Here is a 24,019-nt window from a genome sequence, read left to right as displayed (position 1 = left end):
CTGGGTAGTAAGCATACAAGGTGATATATAGATAATATATTAGAGAAATGCACACTTGAAACCTCTGTAATTTTACTAACCATTGTCACCCCAATAAATTAAAAAAAAAAAATCAGGAACCAAAAAAAAAAGTTAAGTTAAACCAAGTGTTAATCCAAGACCCATCATTAAACCCTAAAAAAAAACAAACCCAAAACAAAAGAAACTCACGGGAAGTACAAAGGGGAAACTATGCCTGCTGTTATAAAAAAATTTAAAAAAAAGAAAAAGGTCACAATCATCTGTGGCATTTTTTTATGCATTTGCTTTTTTCTCCGAATGTTTTTAGATGTTTCTGGAGGCAGCAGGTTCTCTTACCTGTAGCAATTGCAAAGCTCTGACCCTGTTTAGAAGCATTTATTTTGATTTTGTTGTTATGTAGTTCTTTTGGAAACCAGGTCGTTTTTTAGTAGTGATTTTTTTTTTTTTTTGTACTTATCAGTATGAAGAGGGAGATATCCTTACTCACAGTGCCCCACTTTTAACAGAAAAAGTGAGTATTCCTGTTGCTTTCTCACACATCTGATTTTGTGGAGAATAAATGGGTATGTGTAAGCTTAGTCACTTTGGGCTACTCTTTGTCTGTCTTGGCTTCAAGCCACTGCAAATAGTTTGAAAATTTTAGTTGGGTCCTTGACCATACTGAATTTGTCAACTGAAAGTAATGGAAGTACTGTTAAAAATAAAACGTTATAGAAAAGAAAGTTTACCACCATAAGAAAATACCCAAAAAAGTGATGGTATATGACAAAGAAGGAAAGGTAATTTGGAGCCAGGCAAGTAGTTGAACATGGGTGGATCCTTTTTAAGCTGCTCGGTTTTCAGAGTAAAGAAAAATGATCCTTGGTATTTAGGTGTGTAAGAGCCAATAGCAAGGTGGTGAGCCAGGTGTTGGAGGAAGCATTTTATCTTCCCTGCTTACTTCAAGCAGTTGCATCTGAGGAGGAACTCGAGTCCTCCTGCAGCATTTCCTGCTTTTGATACCCTTGTAATCTGCTCTCAGTGAGAACCTTACGATTTTTCGGCTTCCTGTCTTCACTGCTGGTATGACTTACAGAAATTTTTTCCTTTTTTTTTTCCTGAGGAACTGCCAGACTGTTTTCCACAGTAACTGCACCATTTTATCCCTCCAGCAGTGTGTAAAGATTACAGTTTCTCCACCCCCTCTCAACACTTGTTGTCTTTTTTTTTAAATTTTATTGGGGAATATTGGGGGACAGTGTGTTTCTCCAGGGCCCATCAGCTCCAAGTCATTGTTCTTCAATCTAGTTGTGGAGGGCGCAGCTCAGCTCCAAGTCCAGTCTCCGTTTTCAATCTTTAGTTGCAGGGGGCGCAGCCCACCATCCCATGTGGGAATTGAACCGGCAACCTTGATGTTGAGAGCTTGAGCTCTAACCACTGAGCCATCCGGCCGCCCTTCCGGAAGCTCAGTGGCAGCTCGTTGTCTTCAATCTAGTTGTGGAGGGCGCAGCTCACTGGCCCATGTGGGAATCCAACTGGCAACACTGCTATCCAGAGCTTGTGCTCTAACCAACTGAGCTATCCGACCACTCCCAAAAATTTACCGTGTTTCCCCGAAAATAAGACCTAGCCGGACCATCAGCTCTAATGCGTCTTTTGGAGCAAAAATGAATATAAGACCTGGTCTTATATTATATAATTTATTTTACTATATTATTTTACAATAATATAAGACCAGGTCTTATATAATTTATTTTACTATATTATTTTACAATAATATAAAACCAGTTCTTATATAATTTATTTTACTATATTATTTTACAATAATATAAGACCAGGTCTTATATTCATTTTTGCTCCAAAAGACGCATTAGAGCTGATGGTCCGGCTAGGTCTTATTTTCGGGGAAACACCGTATTTTTTTAAGCGGGCATGCCAAAAGAAAAGGAAAAGATGAAACAGATGGACACAGGGAAGAGTATTCTGCTCTTTTTTTCATAAATCAAAGTATCAACAAATAAATACAGTCAGTTCTAGTTATTTGTGGCACTTACGTTCCATTAAGTCTCTGCAGACCTGAATTAGCAAATACTGAATCAGTTGCTTCTAGAAGAAATACAGGAAAGGGTTCCTGCCAGCCTGTGGCCACAGCATTTTCATCAACCAACAGACACACAACCTTGCTTTGTGTATGTTTCTGTTAAAGGCACCACTTAATATATAATGTTGGTTCATTAGCATTGGACTCACAGCCAAGAGCACTAGAACTCATGCCCGAATGACACTTACCTAACACAGGTACAGGCACACCTCGTTTTGTTGTGCTTCACTTTACAGATATTTTTTTCCAAGCTGAAGGCAAGACCCTCCACCAATGAAAAACAACTGACTCACTTTATCACGGTGGCCTGGAACAAGCCCACAGTATCTCCGAGGTCTGCCTGTTTATTATATAATATAGTATAAGACCGGGTCTCATACTTCTCCGAAAGGCATATGACAAACTTCGTGGACTTAGAAACTCTAGACACAGCGTTTCAGTACCGTGTTTGGGGGCCCATTTAAACACCAAAATCACCAACAAAAAGCACAAAAACAAAACAAAACAAAACAAAAAACGAACAACATGGCACTAAACAGACCATGGAAAGGACACTTATTTCTAGTTTGTGTACTAAAACAAGAAGGCAGAGTGTTGCCTCTGTTGACCTCAGCTGGGAACAACATTTTCACCACTCTCCACATACACACGTCTGCAAAGGAAAGTGCCCTGAGGAATGATTTGAGGTTACAAGTAAAGTTTAGCAAGTATGTAAACTCACAAATACAGAATCCACAAGTCATGAGACGCAGTTTGAAATAATATTTTATTATTCCCACATGGTTCCCACATGGGCCAGTGAGCTGCGCCCTCCACAACTAGATTGAAGACAACGAGCTGCCACTGAGCTTCCGGAAGGGCGGCCGGATGGCTCAGTGGTTAGAGCTCGAGCTCTCAACATCAAGGTTGCCGGTTCAATTCCCACATGGGATGGTGGGCTGTGCCCCCTGCAACTAAAGATTTGAAATAATAAAAATGCTTCATATTGAAAGAGTGCTGCCCTTAGAAAGAACGTGAGGCCCTTGCTTGACCAATTGTTATTTTACTGACCTTCTTGTATTCAGGTCAGAAAAGGTAAACCCTGGCAGACTTACTTCATCATATGACAGCCTGTGGAGGTTTATTCATTCATTGATTTGCCAACATTCACTGAAGGGCTTCACTCGCTGCTTTGGGTTCTTTCTTTTCTAAACATTCTTTTCTAAACTTCATTTCTAAAACATTGTCTAAGAGATGGCCCAGTGCCTGATTTTATGTGGCACATTTAATAAGGAGTCAGACGAGGGGCATTTCTATATATGGTACTTAATTTCTAATGATGAGAAAATAATTTGTGATCTCAAGGAGACTGGGAGAATTATTTTGTGGTACCTTACAGCTGCAGCAAGCGTTTGCTCACGATGGGCATTAGGTTCTTTACTGGCCTCTGAGAAGTTGAGCAGGTGTAAACAGTGACCACTCTTTCATTTGCTTTCAGCAAGCAGTTTAGTGAACACAGGACACAACCCTTCCCTTACCCTTAGCAAACCTTTTCTTTCTTTCTTTCTTTCTTCTTTTTTACTTTATCTTTTTTTCTACTATATGTCAGGGTAATATTATAAAACGCCTGTGTGTCAGGGCGGCTGGATGGCTCAGTTGGTTAGAGCCGAGCTCTTAACAATAAGGTTGCTTAAATGCTTTGTTTTGTATTCATTACCAATGGTACCTCGTAACCTGTCTTTTGAAATGCAGACATTCAACAAGCTCGTGGGAAAGTTCAGCCAGTCTGTCTTTCATTTGAATTTAACCCAAATGCTCTCCGCGACAATGGAAGGAAAGCTGGTCGTCTGGGATGTAGACCGCCCACCGCCAAGTGCGCCCACCTCTTTGGGCCTTCCCTACATCAGACCCTGTAAACTGGTTCATTTGCAGAAAGAGAGTATCAGTGTGCTTACTACAGTTGATAGGTAATCAACTTAATTAAAAAGTAGCTATAGATGGTTATAAAAATATTTTAAAACCCTTTGAGTGTATACCTCTTTTTGTATATGCATAGAATATTTCCAGGGATATTCGCTGGGAACGTTGGTTGCCTCTGAGAACTAGGATCAAGGATGGGGTGGATTTCCTTCTCTTTATAGTCTCATTTGTGCTAATTGGTTTGCTTTTTTTTAATCATAGTCATGTATTACTTTTTAAAAATCCCTTTGTGTTTGTAAAACAAAAAGTAACTGAATTTTCTGCACTCAATTGGCTTATTTTGCACCTTAAATTTTACATACTTTAATAACGTGACTGGCTATATTGTTTATTCCAATTACAAAATAGCGTTCACCCATTATGAAAAGGTGAAATATGACAGAACTTTATAAAGTTCACTGACTGTGATTTTGAGAGGCTGTGGGGGCTCGGAGATGATCGTTAAAAGCCTTAGACTCAGATAGAAAAGGGTTCACATTCCAGCTGCATCCCTTTCTTGCTGAGAGACTTTGGGCAAGGAACTGAACTTTGCTGAGCCTTCATTTTTCTCTCTGTAAAATGGGCATGTGTAGTGCAGGGGATCCTGCCGACTTCGCCATGTGTCGTGCAGGGTGGCCTGCAGGGTCTCAGCTCCCCACATAAGAACGCAGGATATGGCTAGGCCAAAAAAGAACACCCACGGAACCATAGGTAGGGAGTCACACCACTATACTCTCACTGGCAGCTGGGTTGGAGACACAGGAACCAGGAGCAACATAATTCTCAACCCTCACTGTGTCGCTTGCAGACTCAGCCACCATCTTCTTGCTAGCTCCCCCTTTCTTTTGCTAGCCTAGCCACAGCAGTTATATTAGTGCCCAATGGCTCACTGGTTACAGCTGACGGCCAACTAGCCACAGCTGATGGCCATTTGATCACAGTCGATGGCCATTTACTACCTGAGCCAGCACCTTTCTATGTGAGGCTGAGAGCCTGGAAACTGCTTTTTGGGGCTCTGTCCCCACAGCATGACAACAGCATCCACCTCAGAGAGATTTTATGAGGATTTGGTGAGACACGTAAAATTCTTAGCACACCACCTGGCACAGGGGAGCTCTAGATGAAATAGGCATTATTGGTGTGGTAGAGAAGCTCCCAAAATTGATGGAGAAAGTTCCTGAAAGACCAGGACCCTCCCTGCCCATATGGTTGACGTCACTCACTGTGCCACCTGCATTCCAAAAGCCCATTTCCTTTCCTTTTCCTTTCTTTGAAGACAGGAAACAGTGAGGCTCTGGCATGGCTTTACGAAGAGAAACGCAAATTGTCATTCTCACTCAGTGGTGCAAAAAGACAGTAGTAGAATTGCAATTGATGATGCAATCATCTGTGAATTAGTTGGGGGTTAGGACCCAGTGAAGATCAGGCTTCGCTTTCCCTCTCTCCACGTTAAAGGAAACCCGACCGGGACCTGGGAACCCAGGAAGGGCAAGGTCTCTGAAAACACTTGCCTGTTTTGCCATTTCTGTCCAGCAGAGGGCAGTGAAAGATGTTTCAGCCAATTACTCTGCCCGCCTGCCTTGCTTATTAATCAGAAACCTCATTTAATCACTTTGCATATGTAAGAGGAAATTCATCCCCCAATTTCCCCCGTGATTAGAATTATGTCAGAGGCTTAAAAAAAGCAAGCCCATTTGGGATGGATCTGAGGACTGGAAATAAAAGCCATTTTGTCACGCGGCACTGCCTTTGGCTGCGATGACTGGACAGGGTTTTATGACCCCTTGAACAGCAGCGCCTTCCTGTAAAGTGGCTTGTATCCCATTGGCAGCTTGTGTGACTTCGGAAGGCTGGTAGATGGTCTCTGTTATCATCTGTCCTCTTATGGCGGAGAGTGTAAATCACTGCCCACCGCCATTGCACGTGGCTGATGGCGGAGGGCAGGGAAGGATAGAGCTGAGAGCGCAGACTTTGCCGTGAGATACGCCTGGATCCCTGCAGAGTCTATCCACGTGATGCAGGCACAAGTATGTCCCATGCAATGTTTGGGACATATTTATACCAAAAGATGGCACATTGTTTATCTGAAATTCAAATTTGACTGGGCATCCTGCATTTTTACTGGCTAAATCTGGCAACCCCAGGCCTGGAGCGAATTTCGGTAGCTTCTCGGGGCCTTAGTTTCTGAGATGTGGAGGGGATAACAGTAAAACCAGGCTCACAGGGCAGTATTACATGAAGTTTTGACAACACCCGGGATCCAGAGCCTCACATATAATTTGGTGTTCAATGAATAATACTACTATTATTTAACAAACAGATGCTATTCTCCATTTCAGCTATATTGTCACCGGGGATGCAAAGGGTCACATTAAGTTCTATGACCACACTCTGTCCATTATTCACTGGTACAGCCACTTCAAACTCAGCTCTATAAGGTGTCTGTCCTTTTCAAAGACCCCGGCCACTCCTCCCACCGAAAACTCGAACTATCCTCCAGACTGCACTTTGAAAGGTGACCCTTTCGTTATAAGGTAAGTTGTTAAGGATTGGTCAAAAAATGACTGTCTTCTTTCAATTTGCATGCAGGGGAGTGCTCACCTTGTTTCTGGGATGTGAAATAGAGGGAACGGCCTTCCTAGTCAGTCCTTTACCTGGCTGGCAGACAGGCCCCTGGGCTGAGTATAATCACTAAGCATTTTTTCTCAATGAAACATTATTTTCACATTAAGAATCTTTAGTGACTGGAAGCTGGAAAGGGCTTATGCCTGAGCTCTAATCTCTCCTCTGGCTGGCGTCCTTCGCTGTAGGTTGGTCTCTTTTCTTGAAGCTGAGTTTCTCCTAGCAGTATGGTTACAGGCATTTGATAATTAATAGCCATAACATTTCAAGACTGAATTATCTGTATGTCTGCTTAATTACCCTTGCAGTAGTTGCAGGCGAGTTTGTATGTGTGCACCAAACTCCATATTTGCATACGCAAATGAATATTTGCATGCGCAGATTAGCTAATTGTACAACTGACTGTCCATATGCATACGTAATGACTCAATTTACATGTAGAAATGTGGGCTTTTTCATTTGCAAATGGAGGCTGTTGGGTATTGGTGGTGTATTTTTGGAGATGTTGGGTTAATAATGTCACTAAATTACAGACAACAGAGGCGGTTCCTGTGCAATTAGAAACAGAATAGCTAGCATGCCCCGTTCCCTGCAAACGCTGATACTGTTTGGTCTCTCCTTGGCAAACAGGAATCTTGTCATTGGAACATCTGATGCGACAGTGTACCACTTAACGACCGATGGGACCAAACTTGAGAAGTTACTTGTAGAGCCCAAGGATGCCATATATGCCATCTCCTGCCACCCATATCAACCCCTCATTGCCATTGGGAGTTTCTGTGGGATGATCAAAGTGTGGGATTATGAAAGGAAAAAATATCTTTTCAGCAGGGTCTTTGAGAAGGGTCTCGGAGTGCAGAGTCTGACCTACAACCCGGAAGGTATTTTCCTTTTGTCAGCCTATCTTGGGTTCCAAATCAAAACAGACCCAAATGGGTGTGGCCTTGGCTGCCACAGCTCCAGGATGTTTATCTTGGACCCCACTCCCTCGACCAGGCTGGATGAGACACCTTCTCCCTCTGGATCCTGTAGCCCTCTGTGTTAAGAACTGTCTGAGTGCACATCCCATTGTGTCATGCTTTTTGGCTTTTTTCTCCTTCTGGGGTCCTTGTTGATCACATGAATCACTGTCCCCTTAGCTTCTAGAAGAAGGCCTAACCCGGAGTCGATGTCTATTGAATGAATGATGTCCTTTTTGATCAGTGTTCTCTGCTTGTGATTTCAGGAGCCTTTCTTGGAGCTGGCTTCACAGAGGGGACAGTTTACATTCTTGATGCAATGTCCTTAGAAAACGAAATCCCAGAGCCTTTCAAATATTCCACAACTAGCGTGACTCATATAAGCTTCTCCCATGACTCCCAATATATGGCAACTGCTGTAAGTGTTTTCAGTGAGCACTGTCTGGTGGTTTAGTAACTCTATTTAAAACCAAAAGAGAGAGGGGTTGGGGAGTGGGGTGTGGAATGGGCAGTGACTGCTAAAGGGTACAGGATTTCTTTTGGGGGTTATAGCGATGCTCTAAAATTATGATGATGGATATACAGCTCTGTGAATATACTAAAACCCACTGAACTGTACACTTCCTTTTTCTGCCAGTAAAAAAAAAAATATATATATATATATACACACACACACACACACACACACACACACATACATATACACACACATATAAAATTAGTTTCAGGGGGGTGTATAAAACAATGTAATAGACATTTACACCCCTCACAAAGTGATACCCCCCCCAATCTACTACCCCTCTGACATCACATATAGCTGTTACAATTCCATTGAACTATACACTTTAAATGAAGGGTGTTGTATGTGAATTATATCTCCATAAAGATGTTATAAAAAAAAAAAAAGAAAGGGGTTGCAGGGAGGACTTTTGCCTGAAAACAAGACAAGGGCCTCAGAACTTTCAAACTTAGACTCTGCCACCCTGACAGCTCATTTTGGTTTGTTCGCTTTTTGGAACCCTTTCTCTGCATGCATTCTTTCATCTTTCCCCTTGGTTTTTGACAAGATGACATTCTCATTTATCTCAAAGCGAAGTCTCCACCAGTATTGTGGACACTGTTCTTTCTCTCTATGTGAATAGGGTTCTTAATCTCAGTAAAGGTTTCCTCAGACCTCTCAACTCTCCCTTCCTGCCAGTTCTCTTGGTCTGTAATGTTCTTGTCTTGCCTTGATGCTCGAAGGAAGAAAGAAAACAGCCGTCACTTAATTAAAGCATTGTCTCTTCTAACGCTTTTCCTTCCCCTCCTCCCCACACGGCTGGGCCTCTCTTCTGGTCTATGCATACGCTTGTAAAGGCCCAAAGTCTCCCTCACACTTCCCATCAGTGCACTGACTTAGTCCCTGCAGGACAATGCAGTGTCCCTCGAGGCTGCTCTTTCCTACTCCCTGACCATTTAGCTCTATCAGCCATCATACTTTAAAAACACCAAAAAAAACCCATGCCTTTTTATTTTGTGTAGCTGGATAAAGAGAAGGGAGGACACATGCAAAAAGTCAGGGCTTCCACAGAGAATGAGGGGGGGACTAGAAAGGAGATTGAGACTATAACGTCAGAGAAATACTCTCTCCCCCCACTGCCGTTGTGAGTTATCTACTTTGAACCTTCATTTTCTCACCAGTAAAATGGGCATGATGTTACTACGTGCTCTGACTGCTGAAGATTTCTTTTTGGATAAAATACTCTAGAAGCAAAATTAGCATGAAAATTATAATGATTTTTAAGTTGCAACATTTATAAAGGAATCACTTCTGCTCTTTTGTTCATATTCAGGATGTGAGTTTTACCGTGGCCGTTTACAAGGTCAAGGTCAAAAGTGGAAAGAGGGTCTGGGAATATTTGGCAAGACTTCGTTCTCATCGCAAAAGCATTCAAAGTCTCCTGTTCGGGATGCATCTGGACAGCAGTGAGCCCAGGCTGCTGAGCCTCGGGAGAGACAAACTCTTGGTGAGCTGCTCAGTTTCCATCTACCTGGTCAGCAGGACGCGTTTGTCTCATTCTTGTTCTGCCGCTGGCGTCTGGCATGGAAACAGGCCCACAGCATGTGTGTGTGTGGGAGAAAATGAGTGTACAACGAAGTAGCATAAACCTCTCTGAGCTGTCACTTGGCCTTAACACGGCCCTGACACCACGTGGGGCCTCACGTCCTGAGTGAGGAGGCTTCTGGGAAGAGGCGGGCGGGCGGCAGGGACGTGGTGTCCCCACAGCAGGGAAACTCAGCCACCTCGCCTCTCTGTGCACATTTGGAAAGCTGGCATTCACTGACACTTTCTTTGGTTCCGGGGTTGGGGCAGGCTGTTTCCTAAATGTGCACAACTAATGGAAAGTTAGGGACAGTGGCAAATATGATTTAACGTGATCAAACCAAAAGGATTTAAAATCAGTCTATCCACCCATCTTTTTTCCTTCCCTCCTTTATTCTCCCCATCCATCCATCCATCCATCCATCCATCCATCCATCCATCCTGTTCTGGCCACCAGAACCTACCTATGGGTGAAATTCAGTAGGCTGCTAATTTATGACTTTCAGGAGCTGACATCTGAGTAGGAATCAGCTCTACTCTCGAAGAGGCCCCAAGATATTGGGAAGTGAAAAGTATCACAGAACTGGGAGAGGTCAGGTCTTAGAGTCAGTTGGACCGAAATTTGAATTCTCACCCTACCACTTCTTAGCTGTGTGACCTTGTGCAAGCCACTGAACCTCTCTGAACATCTGTTTTCTCATTAGAATGGGCACAGCAGTACTACTTTGCAGGGGAGTCGTGAGTATTAAATGGCACGATGTGTTTAGAGCACTTAGCGCCTCGTCTTGCTCATAACGAATACTCCGTCATGGGGGCCGATTGGACTAAGGGTCTAGGCAAGTGTTCTCTTAGGAGGCCTTGTACTGTCTCCCCGGAATAGGACTGTTGGCTGATTTCATTAGGCTCAGTCTTCATGTGTGTCCATCCGGGCTCCTCTGCAGATTGAGTATAGTCTTCTCAAGAGCTACAGAGACCACCTGGAAGTCCTGGACATTCACCGGACCGACCAGGGCAGCTACCCCACCTGTATGATCTGGTACCCGCCCCTCATCAAGGAACGCTTCCTGATCATTTCCAACAGCAACTACAAAGTGAAACTTTTTAATTCTACCACAAAAATGTGCAGGTAAGCGCTGGGAGCTTCCCACTAACAGGATGCATAAATCAATTTCTCAGCCCCCCCCCCCCACCTATTTCAAGCCCCAATTTAAGGACCTGCAAGTAGCTTGGATACCGTTGCAATCAGTCACGTGGCAAAGCAGGAAACTAAGGCACAGATAAGGTAAGACATTCTCACCCAAGGTCACATGGCTAGGAAGTGCCAGAGGCAGGATTCAAACCCAGAGCCCTTGCTTGGGAGCCCAGTGCTGCACAGAGATAAGGTGCCCAGAGCTCAATGCCTGCGACTGCAGTGAAGGAACTGGAAAAGTTGCTGATGCTTTATAAGATCTCCTACTCTTTCCTCGTGGATAAAAACAGACATTATCACTTGAATACTACCAATTGGTTCATTTTTCTTACTCTTGCTTCTTAAAGGAGTTTTTAAATTCACCGATTGCCTCCCTTTGTTCACGCAGTATTTCCGGAGCCCCTACGTGAGCCAGGAGCTGGAGGTGGTCATCAAAAGAAAACCCTGTTTCTGGTACCCTGGAGTTTGCATTTTAACGGCGGAGTGGTGGGGTTCGTGGGAGAGGCTGGGTTGGAGATCTACACTGAGGGCCAAGAGAAGATTCCAGAAGAGATGGGTAGACAGAGAAGAGGCCAAAGTACCAAGCCCAGGGCATCCAGAGCTTGGCGTCTTAGAGCAGCAGCACCTCTATCCCGATGGTCTGTGTTTGTGATTGGCGTCTCGTGTGGCCGGGCCTCCTGTGGGTCCCAGGATTTGCGCCTCCTGACGGATGCTGACTGTTGTGTATCAGTCATTTCTGTACCCGGCTCTGTGCTTGTCGTCGCATTTCATCCCCAGTGGCCCCGCAAAGTATTACCCCACTGAGGTTCAGAGAGGCCACAAAACAAAGTCAAATCGCTGGGTAGGGCAGGGGAGGACTTGACCTTTGAACCTAGCTCTGCCTTCGTGTCTACTCCTGGGCCCCGAGGCAGCCTGAGCCTTGGGTCCTATGTTGTCGTTGGCCCTCGGAAGGCAGCCTCTTTCCGCTTACGGTTTGGCTGCCTTGTGGGTTTGGCTGGAAAGAGCAGAGGTGCTGAGGCAGGAAGGACAGAAGTGAGAATACCTTAGTGAGTCCCCACCCCTGGAGAAGAGAATTAGAAAACTGGCCAACAGCAGCTGCCACATGCTTCGGAAGATCATTTTTTTAAAAATATATTTTAGTAAGGTAAGTCCTCAAAAGGCCAGGATCAACCAGGATCTTTATTTTTATTTTTACTTTTTAAGTTCTTTCTAGAAGAGCACAAGGAAAAATGACAGAAATGCCATGTCATGTGGCAGGAACAAGAGAGAAATCCAGCACAATGAAACAAACAAACAAACAAACAAAAAATAAACTATTAAAACACTGAGAAGGAGGCATTTAAGAGAAATATGTAAAAAAGGAATTTTGGGAAGATCTCGGGATCTTTGTCCATCTCCTTTAATGGACACAAACTTTCTGGACAAAAAATATCGCAGAGATAGGCCCAGTCCGGAGAAAATCTGCATGTGCCGAGCAGGTGGCTTGGGGATGGAGGACCCCAGGCTTGACGTTCCTATTAACAGTTACTAACCAGGGACTTGGAGCCACACAGGAGTTTCTGCCATTGAATGCCAACCTGAAATTAGTGGGACGCATCTTTCTTAAGAAATAATTTATTGAGGTGAAATTCATAAAACGTAACCATTTTTAAGTTACAATGCGGTGCAACCACCACCCCTGTCGAGTTTCAAAACATTTCCATCCCTGCAAAGTAAAACGCCTTCCAAAAGGCATCTGGTAAGTTGTAGGAATAAAGCCTCGTGACCATATCTTAGTTGGGGAAGGAATTGTCTTTTCATGATACATGCATCACGATTTAAAAATGCGTTTAGAAATATTTAAAAGAACATGAAAAGGCAGTTCACAGAAAAAGGCCAATAAACCTATGAGCAGATGCTCACTAGTGTATCAAAGATGCAAATGAAAGCAAGACATCATTTTCACAAATCAGATTAGCAAAGATAAAAATGATCGATAGCGCCTCGTGTTGGCAAGGGCGTGAGGAACGGGACCTTTCCCCAGCTGCTGCTGGTGGGGGTTGGAAATCGGGGAGAGCAATTTGTTATCCTCTATTAAATTTTATCGTATCTCTGACTTCTAGGAATGCAGCCCACAGAAGTACTCATATGGTATGCCAAGACATAAGTAAAAGAATGTCTTGTTTGAAAATATTTTTTAAAATGGAAACAATCCAAATGTCCATTAATAGGGGATTAATTAAATGATGGCTTGTCAGTGCCCTGAAACATAATGCTGCTTTTAGAAAAGAAAGAAAGATGAGCGAGCTCTCTGCATAGAAACATGGAAATATATCCAAGATATAACGAGACAAAGCAAATTGCCACATTAGCATGAATGCATTTTCATATAAAATTATAATTTCATATAAAATTATAAAATTATAATTACATAGGTTAGACGATATATAAAAGAAATTCTCACATCATCTACACCAAGCTATTCCCCCTGATTATTTTGGGCTAAGAGTATGGCAATGGAGAGTCATGGGTGGGTTTCTACTTTGTCGAAATGTTTGAGATTTTTCACAATGAATATGTAATACTTTTTCAATCTGAAGAAAGATATATTAATTTGTGAAATTGTTAGATATTGTGACAACACTAGGCAATAGTTATATAGCTCCTACTACGTGCCAGAAACTGTGCTGAGTGCTTTATACATGTTAACTTATTTGATGCTCGCTGTATTTGATGCTTACTGGGGTAAATGCTGTCATTATCCCTATTTTACCAACGAGGGACCTGAGGCACAGGTTGAATAGCTTGATCTTTTTTGTTTGTTTGTTTATAATTTAAATTAAGATATAATTCACAAACCATAAAGTCGACCTTTTTTCCAATGGTTTTTACTATGTTCACAAAGTTCTGCAGCCATCACCACTGTGTAATTCCACCAGATGTCACTCATTTCTGTGTCCTGAGCACTTACCATGGCGCCTGGCACAGAGAGATGCAAAAAAAAGCTGTTGAATGGATTTGCTCCTTATTTATTCAGCATGTAGACATGGGGTAGCCACGGTCCCCGCCAGATGTGGGCTGGGTGACACAGAGAACATAGCCCAACAATGAGGGGCTCATAATAAGATGAAATGGCCACCAGCCTTCCACGGGCAGATCTGGGTGTTGTGGGGTATGAAGTGTATATGATTTTGTGGGTCCTCTTTGTTTTCTTCTTTATTTTAAAGATACATGATTAGGAATAAAAACTGGCTAGGGCCCTTCCAGAGCGTCAGAAGGTGCCTGTGCGAATAAGGGGTCCTGACGTTCCAATTTTGCTAGCTTCAGAGAAAATCCAGCTCTGGGCTTAAAGTAATGTCTGATAACCTCACCTCAGATCCGATTCCTAATTAGTGTGGTGGGGTCTGAATTAAGGACGTCTGCCCGTTGCGGCGATACGACTCATTACCATTTGACTCCCAGGTCGTGTTTGGGAACCTGTGTGTTGCATATAGACGCCCGTATGTCAGATGTCTGGAGCAATTCACAGCATCTCCTTCTCATCTCTCGGCCTGCCACTGGGGAAGGGGGTGTTTGCTTGCATGCTGCCAATGCGAGTCACTTCCTCGCCGCGTTTCTGTCATCCCTCGTTCATGTACACATTCTCGAGGCATAATGTTCCCTTCACTCAGCTGTCAAGGTGGCAAGTCACAGCCTCCGCCGCTAAAAGCACTCTTCACAATCAGTTTCCCCGGGAGCATTTGCTGTTGGGAGCTGTTGCCCCTTATTTATGGCAGCTGTTAGCAGCGGTCGAGAGGGGTTCTTATGGCTGGGCTTAGCTGAGTGACACGACGGGGAAGTCAGAACTTAAAAATATGTTACGGTGTCATGAAAGGTAGCTAGTCATAAAACCTACATTCCTATTTGTGGAATTAAAAAAGAAGGTCTCTTTTCTTTTTTCTGTTTTCCTCCCACAGAAAGACACTTCTGGGGCCAGTCTATGGTTCCCCCATCGAGCAGATACAAATCCTCCCAGTGAAAACGACTGTCGAGCTGCAGAAACGCTACTTGGTGTTTATTAATACAGACAAGGTATTCCTCTCTGCTCTCCACCTCTGTAAGATGGCTCTGTGCATTTTGAGCATGAGACTCAAGGATGCTTGGTGTCCTAGCCAAGCCCAACTGCTTCTGTCCCAGTCTCAGGGATACTGAGAACCACCATAGATAAGTGGGGATGGCTCAGGAGGCATTTCTGAGCAGTCACCTCCCATCTTTTCTGTACCTCCAATGAAGACACATGGTCCACCAAAGGATTTTTTTCTTTCTGATTTCTTTATAGGGAGAAAATAATATAAAGGCATACAGATTAGTTACACTTGTACATTTTATGCTTTTCAGTATAGGATGCCAGACTTATTCTGGAAAACCCTGGGTCTCTGACTAGGAAAACAGAAGGAAACCTTCCCTCCTGTGTCTCTGCTGGAACCTGCTGACTCTCTCCTAAGGGACCACCTTGCAGGGGTCAGTGTGTGACCACCTTAGCCACGTGAAACGTGACTCTCACACACTGAGACGGTTCCTGACACAGGTCCTTCCTGTAAACAGAGCTGCAGGTCACACGTGACCGTGCCAGGCCCTGCCTGGGGCCCAGTTATCTGAGTCTGAATATCCAATTACATATTCCTTTCTAGGTTGGACTTCAGATCTTACCAATTGATGGCAATCCCCATAAGACAGCTGCTATTATATGCCACCCAAACGGGGTGGCTGGACTGGCCCTTGCCTATGACGGCCACTATGCCTTCACAGCAGGCGGCCCGGACCGATCGGTGTTACAGTGGGAAATCAACTTAAGGTACATGGTGGGGTGAGAAGTGTGGCCCCGGGAGGAAGGTGTCGAGGGTAGACCCCTTGTTTTCATTCAGCACCAGCAGGCAGGTATGAAACCCTAACTGTGTGCCAGGCTCTGTGCCAGGCCTATGGCTACAGAGATGATCAAGACTCAGGCCTTGTCAGGTCGCTCTCTGTGACATCTGCTCATATTAACGTGGAGACAGAAGGTTGCTGTTGTGTGTCAGTGACCGATGGCATTTACAGTCAAGGCCGTGTGACCCCGCCTTGTCCACCTGTGGCCCCTGAAATACTTCTCGCTCTGTCGTCTGTAGATCCACACCAGCTAGACAGACGCCGCCCGAATCTTCCCAAGTGTGTGCCACAGAAACAGTAAGAGGTTATTTGAAATCTGTATTTTCAGTCTACTCTTCTTCTCCCGCATCTGCCCTGAGCTGAGAATCTCTGCCTAGGGCGGCGAGTCTGGAGAATTCCATGGTTGAGCATTGGAGAATATATGACGTTGAGGTCAAACCGACATGGGTTTGAATCTGGAGCCCACTGTCTGCTGTGGGACCCAGGGCAGGTTTCCTACCGTCTCTGATCCTTAGATTCCTTGTCTGTGAAAAGAGGGTGATGATAGGGACTTTTATAGGATCCCTGGAAGGACCAGGTATGTTAATATGTGTAAAGCACCCAGCACAGAGGGAAGGACTCAGTAAATAAATGACTTCCTTTCTCCTGTTCTTCCTTAGGAAGGCATTTGCTTATGAGCTCAGGATCTCTCTGACTAAAAGAGGGGGCAAACATTGTGGCGATCCTCTTATCTCCCCAAATTCAGTGAGCCACCACCACAGGGTGGAGCCGTTTCCTGCCCCTGACCACCTCCTTCCTGCCCCTGCCCCTCAGATGACCCCCTGCCTGGCATGTCCCATTGAGGAGCTGGTAAAAGCAGCTCGGAGCCCCTGCCTTTCTGAAAGAACAAACCGATTCATGGTCCCAGTAAAAGTGTCCCATGCCATCTGCCAAGTGCACTTCTTGCCTTCACGGCAGACATCGAAGCTTGTCCTCTAACGCTGAATATGAGCAAATGTATAGCCAGGTACATCCACTTTGGAGCCCCATGACTTCCGATTGTATTGCAACTCCGACCTTCACCTCTGACCTTCCCCTGAGAGAACAGATTTGGGAATTTGGGGATTTAGAAGCTGGACGCGAGCTCTCCCATTGGTGAGCTGCTTGATTCCTTTCCCCCTAGCCTGTTACCTGGAACCGTGGGGGGCAAGCGACACCCTGATGGGAGAACAGTATCTTCCCTTTTTCATTTTTGCCCTCTTCTCAGTCACCTTGGTAGAGTTAAAAAAAAAAAAGAAAAAGAAAAAGGCATCCGCTTTCCAGTAGCTTTCCTGTGCCTGGCCAGAGTCCAGGCTTCTGAGAATTTCAATTTAATCTGTTGTGGGGACAAAGGATCATTATAAACTAATTAGCACTTCATTGCTGCTTCTGGTGTCTTAATATGTTCAGCGCTTCACTAATGGGAAGAAATGTAAAAACCCTAAAGAAGTAAACAAACAGAAATCCCTACTAGACCTGCTGATGGTGAGTTGTAGGGTGAAATAAAGATGAGAAGTCCTCTCACGTTCCAGTCATTTTAATCAGTGTACTCCCGAGCCCACAGACTGTCATCACGCGTATCGAACCTGCCCCCTGAAGACCCGTTCCCTTCATTTTCCCCCCAGAGTTCACTCCAAGATACCCTCCCTTCTCCCCGTCTTTGCTAGCTTGCCACCCCTTTTCTCTCCTTGTCTCGCATCTGTTTTAAAAAACCCCATTACTTTTTTCTGCTCAACCTCACACCTACCTATAAATCGTGCTGCCCTGCTCAGACAAGAGCAGAAAGACCAGGATTCAAATCCCATCTTCCCTGCCTACTTGCTATGTGACCTCAGGCAAGTCCCTTAACTTCTCTGAGTCTCTGTTTCTCCATCTGTTAAATGGGACTGTTACCACCTGGTTCATTTGTTTTGAGGGTAATGATTACTACCATCACTATTGCTTGCCCTCCTCTTCTTCTCCCAGGGAGCATTTGCTGAGCACTTACTATGTGCCAGTTACAGTACTCTCTGCTTCTCGAGCTTATGTTCCTTCCCCAGAAGTACTATATGTATTTCCAGGCACATAGTAGGTGTTCAATAAATGTACTTCCCTTTTGTGCCGCAGTGACCTCTCTTTTTGTGTTGCAAAAAGGGGAATTTATGAGACGGCCATGGGGACTTCAGGAGGCGCGGGGACAGTGCACACTCAGGTGCCCCCAGTGTCTTCTTGGCTCTGCTATTGGCTTCATTCTCGGCAGGACTGGATTTCATCACCAAGCAGGAACAGGACTGCTGACTGTTCCCAAATTTCATAAACTGCCGCTCCCACCAGAGAGAATAAGTCTCTTACCCCAGCTCTGGTTGGCTAAACCTCAGCTCCATCCCTCTGGCTCTCTCGGGTCAGTGGGCAGTGGTTAGGAAGCAGTATAGTGCTGACCACTGGAGGGCTGTTCCCAGAGAATCTGGGGCTCTTGTGAGCCTGTCCCCTCGGACATTCCTGGTGGTGACAGGCTCCTCCATGTCACTTCTGGCGTTTACCTGGCCCTGCTCCTGAACCACAAGGCTAAAAGTGGCCTCAGAGCCCATTGGGATTGGGCTTGGGCCTGGCCTGGAGGTCACAGAAGGGGAGCTCTCTCCACCGGACACCTACCTCGATGGCTAACATTGGAGCCAGGAGCTGGGTGAAGATGGGGCTACCAGGACCCCAGGCCCAGCTGGAGAACACGCCAGCTCCCCAGAACCTACTGCAGCCTGCTTGTGTAGAGCTTGTGCTGGGTTCCCAAGGGACGACAGCTTTGTGGCTGACTCTTAAGAGAGCTGTAGGTGTACATCAGTCCCCAGTCAGTGGTAACAATAATCCCACCCCCAGGTACTGAGCCTTCTCTCGCCAGGCCCTGAGCCGAATGCTCTCCATCACTGTCTGATGTCATCCTCATCCCCCCCCCCCCAGAAGACTCCCCACTGAGGCAGGGATTGTTGGCATCCCCGTGGTTCCGATCTGGAAACTAGCTGCGAGGGGTTAAGTGACCTGCCCAAGGAATGGAGTAAATGGTGAGGGTTTGATTCATGCCCGGTCTTTGTGATTCAAGCCCACACCTCAGCAAACATTCATCACAGGAGAAAAATAAAGGGCCTCACGTCATCAGATCCTTTATTGCATTCACTTATTTAATTGTCACAGCAACCCGTGAGGCAGATCCTGTAATGATTCCCATTTTACAGAAGAGGAAACTGAGGCCAAGGGAGGTGATTTGCCCATGATGACACTGCTTGCCAGTGGCCGAGCCAGGACTCACACGCACGTCCCTTTGACTCCAGATTCTCGGTACCAAACCACTTCCCTGCTGTGGTCTACATTGAAGCATGTTTTAATAACCCACAAAGAAGCGAATGGCCTGATTAGCAGAAATCCAGTGAGTGGATTATTATAATGATTTCATATTATTAGCATTTTGTATGAGGCAGAGTCGATCTCATACAAAAAGTAGGTTTTCTTACCATCAAAAGGCCTATTTTTGGAAAACCTGACCCCGTGTTAGAGAGCAGAGGGTTATTTTTATCTGACTGGCATGGGTCCCTTGTGGCCTCCCGAGTTTTTATGGAAGCAATTCATTTTGGCAGTCCACCTGTACTACCGGTTCTTTTGGCTCTGGTCATGTGCAGGCCTAACGTTACAGGCAAAGCCGCCCTGTGGGAGGCCTGTGGTACCAGCGCCCAGGAGCCGCCCTCCCTCCCGTGCCCCCCTCCCTCAAGGGAGCCGGTTCCCCAAAGGTTGCAGACAAATTGCCAAGCACCTGCCCTGTCATCAGCAAGCGAATATCACCGTGATTATGGTGGGTGCCCTGTACCACCAGGGGCCTTACTTGAAATTCAATTTTCCATTTTCAGCGTCACCTTGGAGGGCATTTGCTTAACAAGTTTACAGAGACCCAAATTGTAGGTGCGCTGGAATAGCCTTCAGAGGTCCGCAGCGCCGCGGCCGCCGGGCTGAGGCTGTGTCGCACACGAGAGCTTTCTAACAGCCGTGTTTCTGTTCCTGTTGCAGCGCCTTGGAGGCAGCGGTTTCTCTCGGGGGCGAAGACTTGACCCCGTTCTATGCTCTGGTGTCTGGTGGCAGGGAAGGAAAATTCTACAGGGTAATTGTCCTCCCAGTAAACACTGCCTGGTAACGCCTCGTTACGTTTGTAAAACACATGTGTCAGGGGTTAAAACCCTCTTGCTTTTTTCCAAAGCTCTTTTCCCCCCACTGAGCTCAGAATGTACTTTCTAGAAAATGTCCTTGAAGTCTTAATGGATGCTTCAGACTTAAGCCAAAATGCGTGTGGTGTTTCCATTTTATTTCCACGTAGGAGCTGGAAGACTATTTTTACTATTCTCAGCTCCGTAGTCAAGGTATCGACACAATGGAGACCAGAAAAGTGTCGGAACACATTTGCCTGTCGGAGCTCCCTTTTGTCATGAGAGCAATTGGCTTTTACCCATCGGAGGAGAAGGTAGGTAGCACGAAAACAAGAACAGCAGTGGGATGCGTTATTTATAAAAAAACACCTCTGGGAACACTAATTATAGGTCAAAGTAAAAATTTAACATTATTCTCGCATAAGTGGATCAGAAAGAAGGTTCTGGGCATAGCAGACACACTCCTTAGAAACAGACTTCCCGTAAAGACATCCTAAAAGCCATGTTTCTTACCAAAGTTTGATGTTGATAAGAGCATGAGTTTTGGAATTAGACGGAGTGTCCCTCGCAGGCGCACAGGAAGGGTTCAGTAAATGCTCCTTGTTACGATTATTTCCTGTATAGTTGCTGTTAACGAGGTGTGTGTGGATGGGGTGCCCCTGGGTGGTGGGTGTTTGTCCTGGGCCGTGGGCTCAGAGGATGCAGTCTCTCCAGCTGCCAAGGACCCCACTTGGGGACCAGCCGTGCCCCAGGGAAAAATGTTCCTCAGAGAAACTGGTTTCAAATGCAACTGACAGGGCGTTTGTTCTGACTTGAAGTGTTAACACATTCTCATTGTAGAAAGTTTGGGAAAGACACCTAAGTGGAATGAAGTAAATAATTACTTATAATCCCGCGACACAGACTCAACAGTTATTAGTATCTTCCTGGGTTTTTTTTGGTATATATGTATATATGGATAATTTTTAAAAACTGGTACCATATTTGAATATATATATTTCATCCTATATTTTCACATGATATTATACCATAAGCATTTTCCATTTTACTATCAATTCTCTTTAAAGGATATATCTTAATTTTATAACCTGTTTGATTTAAAAGGTAGAACTATAAAGAAGAAAGTAGAAATTACTCAGAGATAATCACTGTTAACATTTGGTGGATTTCTTTCTATCGCTTTATATATGGATACAGATATATCTATATTTTGAAACAAAGAATTGGCATTATATGTTATATATAGGTATATATCAGTGTATATATCAATACTTTACAGAGTATATGTGTATACACACGTATATACATGTATATACTATACACACGTATATACATATATATACGTGTGTATATGTATACATGTATATAGTCTGTATATCAACATCCTCGGTAACCACACACACACACACACACACACACACACACACACACACACACATATACACACGCACAAACCCTACATTTTCTTTGTCCATTTCTACCAGCAGTGTACGAGGGGTCCCTTTTCTCCACATCCTCACCAATACTTGTTATCGCTTGTCTTTTGATGACAGCCCTTCTAACTGATGTGAGGTGGTATCTCATTGTGGCTTTGATTTGCATTTCCCTGATGATACATGATGTTGAACATCTTTTCACATAATTATTGGCATTTGAATATCTTCTTTAGAAAAATGTCTATTCGGGCCTTTTGCCCATTTTTTAAATGAGTTATTTGTTTTCTTGCTGTTGAAGTTGTATGAGTTCCTTATATATTTTGGATATTAACCCCTCATCAGATGTGTGGTTTGCAGGTATTTTCTCCCATTCCATAGGTTGCTTTTTCATTTTTGTTGATCATTTCTTTTCCTGTGCAGAGGCATATTAGTTTAGTGTAGACAACATGTTCTTTAAAAGAAATGTACTTAATTGAACCATTCCCCAGTGGACGGACACATGTGTTGTCTGAAGTATTTTGGCCATCACAGACATGGCTGTGAGGAGTGAGCATTTCTGTGTTCGGTTTTATGTACTTCTCTGATTATTTTCCTGGGTCAGAGTCCTAGAACTAAAATTACTGGGACAGAGAATATGAACTTTAAGGCCCTGTCACCGAACAGCTTTTCACAAATGTAGCATTTTATGGCTCCGCATCAGGCAGATGTACCTCCTGACACCCAGCTAAGGCTTGACGATCACACTTGGTGACTGCACTTTTTAAGTGACGTAAGCTGTGGCCCCAGGCATTTCTCTTGGCTTCAGTGCCTACTCAGAATCACCTGTTTGTGAACTCCAAGTATGATGAGAAGCTGACTTGTATTGTCCAACTAGCATCTGGGAAATTGAGCCCTCAGAGCCCATAAACCCATGCCTAGTCCTGAATGAGTTCCTTAAAACACTGGGGATTCCTTTAAGCTCCTCCAAAGGTCTTTCAACCAATGTACGTTTTGTAAAAGTATGTGGCCAGAAATGGAAGCAACTCCCAAGAAAATCTGTGTAGTCCACGTAAAAGTGTTCCTTACCGGTGTATTTCCCGAGCATGTTCCTTAGAACATTGTTTCCCAAACTGGCAAGCCGCCCCAGAATGACCTGGAGCATTTACCACAAAAACCAGATTCCTCCGCCCCATCCCAGATCTAGCCAATCAGACTCTCCAGGGATGGGGCCTGGGAGTCTGCATTTCCCCCTGCCCCAGCGTTCCAATGTGCAGCCTTAGAACACGGGCCCCACAGGGTATTTACTGGGTCCCCTCGCGTTCAGGGAACATGGATTCGAGAATGCTGACTAGGATTGTTAGTCAGGACTCTCTTTGGTTACAAGTCACAGAAACCCAAGTCAAACCATTTTTTGGTTCGCAGAATTCCAAGCCCAGAGGTAGAGGTAATGTCTTGTGCCACCTAATCCAGACCCTCAAACTATGTCGCCAGGAAGCATCCCCCACCGTGGGCCTTACTTGTCTCCATGTTGTCTTCCTTCTCAGCATGATGTTCAGGGTCACAGCCACAGAGACAGGAGCTGCCTCCTCAGAGCCCCAGCCCCTGGCCCCAGCCTCCTTGTCACTGTCACTGGGGCGTGTGCTGCTCAGGTTGGCCAGGCCGGGACACTCCCCACCCTTGCAGTCTGAGGCAGGGTGGGCCATATTGACCCTGAGGGCTCTGAGCTGGAAGCATGGTCTCCAAATGAAACTCTGCAGAGGGAAAAAGTGGGTCCACTCTTCAGAGACTTTAAAAGGTCACTGGATATTAGGGACCTGGAAGTGAGGTATGTGACATACGATATAGCATTCCATTTGGTCTTCATTATTGTGTCTATGGTTCGTCTTCTCCTTTTTGTAGCCAAACATTTATGCTAAACTAATACCCATCTTCTCTGGGTGATTGGCTGGCATAACGCCTCGCACTCGCAGACAGAAGAAGGGGCAAAGCATCTGTTGGTGGGAAGTGCAGGCGCTTGGAATCTGGTTGACCTGAGGGTAATGCCAGCAGCTCACTTGGTGAGTCATTTCCACTGTAGTCTGAGTTCCTGTGTCCTAAGACGAGGCTGGAAAGAGCCCCAACCTCACAGAGTTGTCACGAGGACTAAAGGACGAAGGTCTGTGGAATCCAGTGTCACACAAAAACAAAAACAAAAACACATTTACTCTTTGGAGATGTTTTCTGAGGGCCCTGTGATCCACATGTGGCGACATCTGTGTGCAGGCGTTGTTAGTTGATGAGTTAGTTTATATCCGAAGCAGGACATATAAATGGGAAGCACTTTTTGATCTCTTGTTTTCATGTCAGATTTATAGCGATTTTAGTAAAAATGTTTTCAGGGCTTTGAAACTTTTAAACCCAGGCATGGTTAATGAAACATTTCCTATTATGATATAGCTGTTCCCCTCCCCCAAGAAGTTGCATAGAGTGTATATAAAACTAGCTAATAGAGTATTTTAACACTTGGTTACATAAAAGACTCAGATACAGAGATTCACACCAGCCCCCCAAAGGCTATACATTGTTTATGTTTTTCTTACATCATTTTAACAGGCGTGGGGATTTGAGTCTAGTCAGTGTGGTAAACTGAAGCCAAGTTATACAAGAATAT

General features: G+C 44.7%; 1 protein-coding gene across 4 annotated transcripts in view; it reads left to right on the top strand.

Moving 5' to 3' along the window:
• CFAP251 (cilia and flagella associated protein 251) overlaps window positions 1-24,019 on the top strand; it is a 58,631-nt gene that overhangs the window by 18,517 nt on the left and 16,095 nt on the right. For 2 of the 4 annotated variants that reach the window (XM_033097843.1, XM_033097841.1), the window contains exons 9-19: window positions 482-532; window positions 3,833-4,047; window positions 6,379-6,573; window positions 7,292-7,542; window positions 7,887-8,038; window positions 9,453-9,626; window positions 10,645-10,829; window positions 14,828-14,942; window positions 15,542-15,705; window positions 19,821-19,911; window positions 20,125-20,268. In XM_033097843.1, coding sequence (XP_032953734.1) covers window positions 482-532; window positions 3,833-4,047; window positions 6,379-6,573; window positions 7,292-7,542; window positions 7,887-8,038; window positions 9,453-9,626; window positions 10,645-10,829; window positions 14,828-14,942; window positions 15,542-15,705; window positions 19,821-19,911; window positions 20,125-20,268 — 1,737 coding nt within the window. Of the gene's footprint in view, window positions 1-481; window positions 533-3,832; window positions 4,048-6,378; window positions 6,574-7,291; window positions 7,543-7,886; window positions 8,039-9,452; window positions 9,627-10,644; window positions 10,830-14,827; window positions 14,943-15,541; window positions 15,706-15,947; window positions 18,983-19,820; window positions 19,912-20,124; window positions 20,269-24,019 lie in introns of those variants that run through there. The other 2 variants (XM_033097842.1, XM_033097844.1) reach the window with 2 other exon arrangements.

Source organism: Rhinolophus ferrumequinum, chromosome 25, assembly GCF_004115265.2.
Source record: "Rhinolophus ferrumequinum isolate MPI-CBG mRhiFer1 chromosome 25, mRhiFer1_v1.p, whole genome shotgun sequence".
Classification (NCBI taxonomy): domain Eukaryota; kingdom Metazoa; phylum Chordata; class Mammalia; order Chiroptera; family Rhinolophidae; genus Rhinolophus; species Rhinolophus ferrumequinum.
Note: the sequence above shows the minus strand (reverse complement) of the source record. Positions and strands in the feature narration are given on the sequence as shown.